The sequence below is a fragment of the Carassius gibelio genome, chromosome B3 (genome assembly GCF_023724105.1).
Source record: "Carassius gibelio isolate Cgi1373 ecotype wild population from Czech Republic chromosome B3, carGib1.2-hapl.c, whole genome shotgun sequence".
Taxonomy (NCBI): domain Eukaryota; kingdom Metazoa; phylum Chordata; class Actinopteri; order Cypriniformes; family Cyprinidae; genus Carassius; species Carassius gibelio.
Window position 1 is genome coordinate 15481022 of NC_068398.1, and position 12329 is coordinate 15493350.

The 12329-nt window shown below is 38.3% G+C and overlaps 1 protein-coding gene across 1 annotated transcript; it reads right to left on the minus strand.

The window, feature by feature from the left end:
• Positions 1-9845: 9845 nt before the first annotated feature.
• On the minus strand, positions 9846-12231 carry LOC127952666 (uncharacterized). The gene is made up of 5 exons (XM_052551322.1): positions 12118-12231; positions 11566-11877; positions 11123-11443; positions 10851-10976; positions 9846-10645 (listed from the first exon to the last, which is right to left on the minus strand). The coding sequence occupies exons 1-4, from the start codon at positions 12170-12172 to the stop codon at positions 10852-10854; spliced, it is 813 nt and encodes a 270-aa protein (XP_052407282.1). The 5' UTR covers positions 12173-12231; the 3' UTR covers positions 9846-10645; position 10851.
• Between the last annotated feature and the right edge of the window lie 98 nt (positions 12232-12329).

The window sequence follows — 12329 nt, forward strand, 5'->3', positions numbered from 1 at the left end:
TTACAGAAAAAAACTAAGAAAAGCTCATCAAGGACAGACCAGAAACACTGTACTCTGATTTATATATCGTAAGAACGGAGAGTTTAGCAACATCATATTTCATACAGAAGATCCAGAAGCCTGGTACTCAGTGATTAGACCGCATTACCCCACAGTAATCAGAAAGAGCATCAGTAACGGATGGAAACCACAGGTCAAAGAAGAGGAGGATTCAGAATCAGACGTCATGATAACGGCCAACCCATACAAAAACGGGAATGTAATGATTCAGGGCAATCTGGAAAAAACATATGTGAAAAAGGACTTCCTCCAAATGAAAGGAAAAGCTCAGCTGAACAAGACCAGCCCTAATACACTAAAACAGGCAGAAGACACCTCCATCTCCACCCATCAAGTTACAAATGAGCAATCCAGGGATGACACTGAGGAGATCTCCCTTCCGAACCACGCCATCACACCATCAGCAATACCACGACTGAGGTGCCCTTGAGCAAGGAACTGAACCCCCAACTGCTCCCCGGGCACCATAGCATAAATGGCTGCTCACTGCTCTGGGTGTTTGTTCACGGTTTGTGTGTGTTCACTGCTGTGTGTGTGCACTTTGGATGGGAGTGCAGAATGCAGAGCATGAATTCTGAGTATGGGTCACTATACTTGGCTGTATGTCACGTCTCTTTCCCCAAAGGAAGAAAATTAGGAAACTAAAAAAAACAGAAAGAGAAGCACAACAAAAACTGTCTGTTATGAGAGAAGAAATGAGAGAGTTAAGAGAAGACAGAAGAAAAACAAGTGAAAATGGAAAACAACTGCCAGCTCTGAAGGAGCAACTGACACAGACAGGAGAAGAACGGAAAAGTCTAGAGCAGACTCCTCCTCCAACAACCACAGCCATCAACCAATGTTTACCTGGCTCAACTCCCCGACCCACTCTCAATCTCAACAGCCTTTACAACATTTTCCATCTCCACAGAAGGGCAGTTCCCATCTTTGCCAAGACCCTAAATGACATTGCACTGAACCGCAGCTCCAGTGCACTGCAGTGACCTCATGGACACCCCATAGAGCCACTAGACTGACACCCTTGCAAGGCAAATTTGGGAAAGAATCAGCCAAGCATCGCTTCGTTCATCAAGCGAAAATTGCCGTCAGGCGTCAAGTCTCGTCTGACCGACAAAATTGCTTGCATGTGCAGCCAAGATCTCAGACCCTTTTCTGTGGTAGAGGGGAAAGGCTTTACCAACGTAGCACAGGAGCTGCTCGACATTGGAGCCAAATATGGAAGTAACGTGCAGGTGGAAGACATACTGCCATGTGCACGCAGTTTCCCGTCACGTTGAAAGGGGAGTATGAGAAAATAAAACTGCTGGTCATGGAGGAGCTCCGTCTGGTATGTCACTATTTTTATACATAAATTGTACCTCTCACGCAGTAGTCTGGGATCTATAGATTCTAAACCCTATACACCAGATTCTCCTTACAATTTTTAAACGCCATAATATCTCCATATTCTAAACTAAGATATTTTGTGGCCCATTAAAAATATAATTCTTCCTTTCATGCAGACTAAAGACCATGCTGTAAGCACAGACCTTTGGACAGAGGAAAGGACCAACACACACTACATCACTGTTACAGTGCATTATATCCTTGACTGGAAGATGGTAAACCGGATTCTGGCCACAAGAGAGATGGAAGATGTTAAATCCAGTGACCACATCAGAAGGACTGTGGAGAAAATCCTTCAGGTATCTCTCTCCGTGTGTCTTTCTGTCTCTAAAATCAGATCATCTTTATCCACAAGGCATATGTAATTAATATTGCTAATTAATGATAAAATTGGGAAAAGTATGAGAACAGAGTGCAACAGTAACAACAACAAAAAAACATTACACAATAAGAGAATTATATCAATAAATACAACAGTAGCCATGTGTGTGTCACTGTCCCTTACTGTACTGCACATCAGTTTGTTGTAGGCAGTTTCATAATAGTTGCATAACGTTTCATAAAAATTTCTAACTTTTAAAAATAGTTTTCATGTTTTCATATCTTAGTGTCCTCCTGTGCTGATATGCATTAAGCATATGTGTAAACACTGTATGTTTTGTCCTAATATATTTATAAACATTTATTGAAAAGTTCTCTGTTCAGTTACAGGACCGTTAGCCATTCTGTTTTGATGCTCTTATATCTGGGCTTCGTTTTGCAAAGGTTTTGTGTTAGTCTTTTTTTAATCTTTTTTTTTTTTTTTTTTTACCTCACACAGGAATTTGGCATCCTGAGCAACGACTCCACTTTTGTAACGGATAATGGCTCAAATGTGGTTGCAGCATTCAAGGATTATGTTCGACTCTCCCGTGCTGGCCATAATATCAACTTAATCTTAAAACATGTATTTGACCACTTGGACGAGGACAACCCAGTGCACAGCAACATCATCAAGCTGTTTAAGGACACAAAGACCCTTGTCACACACTTCAAAAGAGAAGGGTAAAATAGCATACAATTTTATGTCTTCCTGGTAAAGCCGCTTATATAATTTGAAAGAAATTAAAGTGAAATAAATAAAAAGAAGCTACTGTAATTTATACCTGCACAGGTCTTTGTTTTTTTTTTTTACTCAATTTTAAATAAATCTCTTTTTTTTTAAATAAATGTTGTTTTCCCAAAAGAGAGGCCAATGAATGGGAATTTATGTCACCGTAACATCCATTTTTCTTGTGCAATCTCTAGGTTGCAAAAAGCACTGGACCAGTCACTGAAGCAATCTGTGGAGACGAGGTGGAATACCAGATTAGCAATGCTCCAATCTGTTAATGATGCTCTGAGATCTGGGAGGCTGCATGACATCCTGCTTCGTCCGAAACGAGCTCCGTTACCTCAACAACATAGACTGCAAACTTCTTGAAGACATCATCCAACTCCTGAAACCTTTCGATGAGGCTACCAGGCATCTCCCCACTGATCAGACACCTACCCTTCACCTTGTCCTCCCGACCAAGGCTACTCTACTGAGGGGTTTGTCGATCCAGGATGGATTACTAAAAAAAGTAATTCAATACATTTCTGATTTTGTTGGTGGTCATTCAAGTAGCAAACATAAGCACAGTGCAATGATGTTGCATGTATCGTCATGCTCCTCCTCCCCTAGCTGAAAGGGAAGTTAGCCCAGGCAGTGGAGATGAAATTCAAAGTCCACCTGTAACATAAGGTAGCCACAGCTCTTTCTCCTAGCCTGAGGAGTTTCTTAAGGAAAACTCTCAATGGTCAGGAGTATGAGGAGGTCTTCAGCACCCTGACGACAGGGACAGAGGAGAGAGTGAGAGGCCTTGTGGAGAAAGAGGGTGAATAACACTAGCATCAACAGCATTTGCAGAGCAAATGACAAAATTTATTTTCATTTATTTAGAGTGACACACACATACAGGACAGGAGTATTATCTTATAGGTAATGTTTAATATAGGTGTGTTAGACAATCGAGTATGTTAGACTACAAAGAACTAGATTGTAAATGACAATGTTCTATAAGAATCTGTCTTTTTTGCTGAAGATCCACCCCCAGAGCAAAGAGCTACGGAGGTGCATAACTTCTTTGCAAGTTGTGTAGAAGAGGAGGAGAGGAAGGAGGACAGTGGTGATATAGAGTCACATGGTCGCCAGTTGGTGCTGCAATACATGAGTGACACTAAGTTGACACGTTTCCAGTGTCTTCTTGACTTCTGGCGGGAGATGTCAGGTGGGCTCGTACCAGTTGCCAAGAGGCTGCTAGCTATCCCTGCAACAAGTACTCCTTCTGAGCGTAGTTTCAGTGTTGTGGGAAGACTGATAGAGGAGAGGCGTTCTACCCTCAATCCAGAAAATGTAGATGCACTTTTGTTCCTACACAGCAACATATAACTAAGATGGACTCATTATGCAAGAGCATAATTGATGAAAATCGTTAACATGTAATTAAAAAAAAAACTATAAATGTGAACTATAAATGTATTGTTTACGCCACAATAAATGAGTAAAATGCAGCTTTATGTGCTGTTTGTGTTTATTAAACTATTGTAGACATGGTGTGAACTATGTACTGTTTTTCTTTTATTTGCTGTCTTCCATTTTCTGGAGAAAATCTAGAAACAGGGGCTCAGCAGCTGGTCTAAAACAGGATGGAGAGCAGATTAAATCAAATTCTATGTATTAACTAAACACTAATTGAAGAAAAAAATATATATGGGAGTGGTACAAGAGTGGGAGTCAGTTTAAACAGAAGCGGGATGGGAGTGGGAGTCAATTTACCAGGAGCGGGATGGGATGGGATTATTTTTTAAACTTTGGTCTGGGAGTGGGACGGGACAAGATTTTTTTCTATGGGAGTGGGAAGGGACAGGAGTGAAAATCCACTCCCGTGTCATCCTCTACTATGCAGCTCACAGCTGGAATCAGCTTCCAGAAGAGATCAGATGTGCTAAAACACTAGTCACATTTAAATCTAGACTCCACTCACCTGTTTAGCTGTGCATTTATTGAATGAGCATTGTACAAAGCAATTGCACTGTATTTTACATATTCAATGTATTTTATGTAAAATCATTTTCTATTTTTAAACGTTTTAAATTCATTTTAAATAAGCCCATTTTAAAATAATTTCCAAAGTTTTAATTTTTTTTAATTTTTTTAATTTTTATTAATAGTTTCTTCATGATTATTTTACTTTATTTTATGTTAAGCACTTTGAATTGCCATTGTGTACAAAATGTGCTACATAAATAAACTTCAGCCTTCAGCTGAACTGTCACCTCCTCCTTGATGAAACTATGCATTAGCTACTCGTGGTCTTTGTACTTCCTCACATAGAGCAAGAAGTTCCTCCTGTTCCCCTTCCAAACTCATAAACATCAACCAAGCTTACCACAAAAATATATAAAAGTAAATATAAAAGAGAGGGGAAGAGAAACAAGAGAAAAAACAAGTTTAGTCACTGGCCTCTGGGTCACATTTGGCATATCCAGGCTGTCACTCCTCTTATCTTGTACCAGCCACTGTTTCCACTTAACAAGTCATACAACTTCAATAATCAGAATAAACCTTGCCGATCATGCCAAAAATTTAGGGTTGGAAACTATAAACTGACTACGCCACCTCCTTATTTAAGGCAGGAGAAGCCCTCCACAAATCAAGTATTGGTTTGTAAACCGTAAACTTAGTTGGTTAAATTTCACGATTTTATCATTACCAAGCAAAAAAAAAAAAACACACTACATGCATTGATAATAAAATCCACCGCAGCAGAAACTAGCTCTCCTCAAAATGGAAAGGAGGGTCGGGCCTGCTCTTATGCACCGCCTACCACCTGTAAGAGACAGAAGACCCACACAGCTAACATCGCAAACAAATCACAATTTCAGTGTTAACCTTCTAGAGCCCCTTAGGAGTCGCTAAATGAACAGCTGCTGCACGCAGGTTCTTTTTTTGTGTGTGTGTTTCAACGTAGGATCAGTTGAAAATCTCCAAACTCTATACTTAAATATAAAATTAATAATAAGAAAGTCCAGGGCCACTTTTTGACACATGCATATTAGATAAATGTATTTGAGTTGATGTATATGCTTCTATTTATTATTCTTTAATTTTAATTTAGAAAAGTAATCAAAAAGTATTCAAAAGTAATTAGTTACATTACTTTAATAAAGTAATTGAAAAAATTACACTACTGTTACATTTTAAACAGGGTAACTTGTAATCTGTAACCCATTACATTTCCAAAGTAACCTTCCCAACACTATATATATATATATAAAATTACAATTTAATTAATGCATTTAGCAGACGCTTTTATCCAAAGCGACTTACAGTGCATTCAGGCTATCAATTTTTAACCTTTCATGTGCTACCGGGGAATCGAACCCCCAACCTTGCTGGCGCTTGATGGCGCAATGCTCCAACAATTGAGCATCTAAGGGTCAATAAAAACACCAAACCTTTAAGTTATCGAGTATACAGCATAATAAGAAATTAATTTATTAGTAGAACAGTTTTAACGCACTGTGTGACATACCTTGGTGAGGTTTTTGAGGATAACAGTCAGCTCTCTGTATCTGCTTCAGTCGTCTTGACGTTTTCTGTTCTGAACTCCAGAACAAAAAGCGCACGCTTGTTTCCACGGACGCGGTCCAGATCCGCTCTGTGAATGTAGAACCCGCCCACTGAAACGGTTTGAAAACGGATCCAGCGTGGAGTCACATGCTGTCTGGGTGGCTTCAATTTTCTGATTTGCGAAAGTTTTAAAGTTTAGCTTTTGTCAGTTAACTCTTTCTTGACTACATAACTTAACTATTCCTATCTTAAAAAATTCACAGTTCAGTTTTGGTTAGCTGACCCTTCCGTGAGTCATGTACATTACTTTTCTGATCTGTGAAAATGTTCACAGTTCAGTTTGGGTCAGCTGACACTACAATCCCTCATGCCAGCAGGGATTGTAGGTGGGGGGAGTGGATGTACAGAGCTCTCTTCCACCTTTAGTACCACGACTGAGGTGCCCTTGAGCTGGGCACCGAACCCCCAACTGATCCACAGGCGCTGCAGCATAAATGGCTGCCCACTGCTCTGGGTGTGAATTCAGGTGTGTGTGTGCACTTTGGATGGGTTAAATGCAGAGAGCACTAATTCCAAGCTAGGGTTCACCATACTTGTACTTATTTAATTATTTTAGGGATCTATTTTTTTATGTATTATATAATTGTTTATTCCTTAATTGACAATGCTTTGGCAAAACTGTTAATAAGCTAATCAATAAAGCTAATTTTAAATTTGTGTATGTGTGGACATGTTTTTGTGACATATCAGGACACCTCTTTGTAGAATGACATGGATATGACAGGTATTACAAGGACAGGGTGACTTATAGGCAGTGATGGGAATAACGGCGTCATAAATAACGCCGTTACTAACGGCATTACTTTTTTTATTACTCTTCTCATCTTAATAACGCCGTTACCGTTACTGCCAAAAAATGCGGCGCGTTTCTATAACTGATGAAGCAGTTTTTTTTCTCATCAGACCAACTAGATCTCTGAGCGAGAGACACTTTTTTACTGTTCTACCTTGGTTAATGGGCAGAGCACGAGACAAGCGCATAAATGCTGACGATTGGCTGAGGTAGAGTAAAATTTCATTGTAAGCCAATCAGAGGTAGAGTTCGAAAGCACGCATGATGGGTATTCGGCTCTTTTGACTCAGCTCACTGGAAAGAGCCGGCTCTTTTTGCTCACAAACGGCTCTTTAAATGACTTTGACTATAATATTTCAATTTTTATTACATAATTATTTAATTTCTATAGGCTAAATTAGTAAAAATAGAGTCGGCTCTTCAGATATGCGAGCCAGCTCCCGACGTTCACCTAAAAGAGCTGGCTCTTTAGAGTCGGCTCATTCGCGAATCGCGAACGACTCATCAAAAGCTCATTCGCGAACGAGGCGATCCATCATCACTAACGCTCATGAATTGCGAACGACCCATCATAACGCATAGTCGGACAGGACAGGACACACAAGGAGCAACACAAGCCAGTCATTTAACGAGAGACAGGTATGGCGACGAGCCCAAATAATTCAAAAGTAGCCTTCTCTAAATGGAAGTATAGACATTTCTTTTTCCTTCAAGGAATTAAAGGAACAATAAAAGGAATTATCAAAAGTTCCAAAACATCTATTGTGTTATTTGCATTGATCCACTATATAAACATAATATTTACATACATGGCATTTGATTGGAGGCTAGTCTCACTTGTCCCACAGCAACATTTTTTTTAGATGTGTTTACAATGTTTCATGTTTCTGTTAATAATGTATTGTATTAAGTGTCCATTTCATTATAATATTTAGATTTATCATAAATAATTGAACATGCACATGTATTTTAAGTTCCATTAAAGATGGGTAAAGGTGGGGTCACATTTGAGCATTTAAAATTTAATTTTACTTGAAAGTAACGCAATAGTTACTTTCTTAAGTAACTAGTTACTTTTAAAATTTGTAACTGAGTAACTAATTTAGTTACTTTTTGGAAGAAGTAACTAGTAACTAGTAACTGTAACGAATTACTTTTTAAAAGTAACTTGCCCAACACTGCTTATAGGACATAACCCATGTCCCCATTTTTCAAAACGATAATAAACCTTACAGAATGAGTTTTTTTGAGAAAGTAAAAATGCACAAAGTTTCCTGTGAGGGTTAGGATTAGGTGTAGGGTTGGTGAAGGGACATAGAATATACAGTTTGTACAGTATAAAGATCATTACGCCTATCGGATGTCCCCACTTTTCACAAAAACACCTGTGTGTGTGAGAGAGAGAGAGAGAGAGAGAGAGAGACTCTCTCTCTCTTTCCCGGGCCTCGCTCTGCACAACTATGAAGTCAAATGCCTGCTGTATGTGGGCGACCTGGTTCTGCTGTCTCCCACAGCCGAGGGTCCCCAGCACAGCCTGGCCCTGCTGGGACAGTATTGTGAGGAATTGGCACAGACGATCAACCTGGACAAAACCAGAGACATGGTGTTCTAGAAGAAGGCCAGGTCTCAGGGAAGCAGATACCAGTTCACTTACTTTACATAGCAGAAGTCCAAGAGCACAGCACCAGCTACACTTACCTTGGCATCGAGATTTCAGCATCAGGGGGCTTCAGTCCGGTTGTGAAGGCCTTGAATGAGAAGGCATGGAGGGCAATTTATGCCCTTAAATCGCGGTTTGTCCAATAAAAAATTAAAACATGGATTAAAATGTATCACTCAATAATTAAACAAAATCTACTGTACGGGAGTGAAATTTGGGCACCAGTAATTCATTTGAAAAATTGTGCTAAAATTTCAGTAGAAAAATTACAACTAGAAATTATCAAAAACATTTTTGGGTCCATAGAGATACGTCCAATGATGCCTGCAGAGCTGAATTAGGATCTACCCACTGAAGATTGTGATCCAGAAGAGATGTGTTCAGTTCTGGCATCACCTCCATCAATATTATCCTGATTCATTCTGATATAAAGCCCTCCTCGCCAATGAAACCTCACCAGAATCTAATGCTCTAAACGTGCTCGCTCTTCAGCTAGTCCAAAAAAATGCAGCTCCTCACTGACTATAGCTTCAACCCCAAGAACCCCAAAGAAAATGACAAAAATCTAAAAGACACATGAATCTCTAAAAATACACTTTGACCTTAAAAATAAACTCCAGTGCTACTCAACCCTAAACAGAACCACTAAATTTGCCAATTATTTTTTGATTAAACCATTTAAAGGAAGATAAATCCTCTCTAAATACAGATTTAGTATCCACGATTTAGTAACAGAGAGAGGAAGATTTAGACAAACATGGATAAAGCAAGAGCAGAAGATCTGCAGACACTGTGATCTACAGCAAATAGAGAATGAGAAACACCTTCTGCTGATTTGTCCTAAATATCACAATGTGAGGGAAACATTTCTCCCCAGATTTGAAGCCTTAGATTTGAACTTAGTGATACTGAGAAAATGCCCTTTTTACTTGGAGAAGATGGCAACACAGCTGCAAAATTTGTATTAAACGCAGTCACAATATTAGATGTTAAACATGATTAACTTAATTCTTATTTACTCTATCTTTTCATTTATTTAGATGGATTTTATGTATGTTGTTATATATATGTTAATGCTTTGGCAACATTGTGTTACAGTCATGCTAATAAAGCTTCATTAAATTGAAATAGAGAGGGAGAGAGAGAGAGAGAGAACATGCAACATACAAAGTATTTTCTTAAGTAGCATCAGTGACATGATCTCTAGGCATAATGTATTTTGACAATATTTTTTATTGTAACAAGATGGTTAATATGGAGCCAAAAGAGTCTCAATAAAGATAAATGCACACACTACATTCACATATGCACACACAGGATTCATACATGCACACACATAATTCATAAATACACACACAGGATACACAAATGTCACAAAATTTACAAATGCACACACAATTTTATGAATATGTATATGTATATGTATTCACATATGCACACACAGGATTCATACATGCACACACATAATTCATAAATACACACACAGGATACACAAATGTGCACAAAATTTACAAATGCACACACAAAATTTAAAAAGCACAGAAGATTCACAAATGCATACAAAATTCAGAAATGAATGCATGTATGAATAAACTCCTGGAAGACAGACATATATGCACGATTTGTTAAATCATCAAAAATAATTACATGATACCAAGATAACAATGCCTTCTGGAAACTTGCCTTAGAGATTATGAAGAAAATGCTATTAATCTTTTACTCATAAGCACTGCTTTTGGTCTGGCTTTATACATTTTATACATTTAGACATGATAATTGCAGTCCAGTCAACAAGCAAAAAGGCTTTTTGAGAATAAGCTAAACACACATTAGTATACACACATCTTATAATTAAAGAGGGTATAAACAAGATATGTTGAGATAAAACAGAGGCCAAAAATAGGTTACCAAAGTTAGAGCAGAAAGTGTTGGATGTTTCAAATAAAATGCAGATTATGATTTTGAGTCATTATTACTTGGTGCTGATAGACTCCACGTGCTCTGCTGTCTCTGTGCTGGTGCGTCTGCTGTTTGAACATGTAAACTCATTCTAGAAAGAGAGAATGAGAAGTATACATTTCTATGGTATCTAACTTAAATGTTGTACAGAAAGAGCAGTGTCAAATGTCACATCAAGCAAAATAACGCATTCATAACACATCAGTTTATTCATTTATCCAAGTGTGTTCACTGATTAAATAATTAAGTCAAGATATACTCTTTTAACCAAACATTTTGCATTTCACACTACTTACATTAATGCAAGATTTGTGGCTGTTTTCTTCTTATGCCTCCTGTGTGTTGAGTGGTTGTACTACTTTCTTCTCTGTTTTTTGCAGGTTTATTGGTTGATAAACAGATCGATTGAAAGTAAAGTTCCTCTGTTCAGAGTTAAACAATTATCAGTCACAATTTAACACAATAACACACTGCAATAAAGCTACATGTCATTAAACCTTTTTTTAATTTTTATTTTAAAGCAAACATAAACAGTGATGTTCTAAATAACAAGAGCAGCAAAAATTACCTTGAACACGGAGTCTGATGTTGATGTGCTGTTGAGACGAGACAGAGCAGCGATATTCTCCCTGGTCCTCTTTGGTCAGATTTGATATTTGTAGAGAGAGATTTCCAGGAGAGATTTCATTTAACAGTCTGACTCGACCTGTGACTCTCTCGCTCTTTTCATGTGGGTAAATCTCTTCAGAGTTTTTGTTTGGGGCAGTAAATGTCCATGTAAGTTGTTCAGGTTTAGCCTGTAGTTCAGTACAGGAGCAGGGCAGAACCACAGACTCTCCTGAGTGTCCCTTTACCTTTGCCGTAGGTTTATTCTGATCCAGATCACACCCTGACAACACATTCACAGCGGTTATACTGACATTTACACTGCATTTTACTGAAAGAAAAAATCTTCTGTATTTTGATATGCTGCATGTGTTTCTGTGTTTCTTTCCAAAAGCTTCCATTTACCTTTTATTGTTACCCTAACATATGTGTAAGTTTGTGAAGTATAACAACTATATTCCCCTTCATCCTCCTTTCTGAGGTCAGAAATGAGCAGAGACAGATTCGCTGGAGAATTTTGATTAAACAGCTTCAGTCTGTCCGTGCGGTTGTCATCTTTAAATACTTCAGTCCACTGGTCTTCTCTATTGTAGTAGTGCTTCCAGGTGAAAGTCTTGACTGTAGACTGAAGGTCAGCACAGGAGCAGGGAAGCAGGACTGATCCACCTGTGTAACCTGTTACTTTTGTAAGCTCACTATGATCTGAAAGATTACATCCTGCAGACAGAGAGAGCTTCTTTCAGAACGGATCAATGTGAGTTTTATAGATTAACATAAACATCAGGAAGAAGTAACAGCAGTGAAGATCTCTTGAGACCTTAAATAATAACTCAGCATGTATACAACTGAAATAAAGTAATTGCCATTCACAAGTCACATGTTAATGTTCAGCACTATCACAGAATCACAACTATTGACTAATTACTAATAAAAAAGTATTGAAAAATCAGGACTTACCATCAGAAAAATGAAGCATAGAGAGGAAAAGACAGAAACAAAAAGGAAACCTCATGACTGATTGTCTGAACTCACTGATACACACTTCACTCGATGAAAGCCTTTATTCTGCACTGCTTTGTTTTATTTCAAGTCTTCAGGAACCTCTTGCCATTTCCTTTTAAACTATTTACTTCCTCAAAGTCTGATGCTATTGTTTTATATATATATAT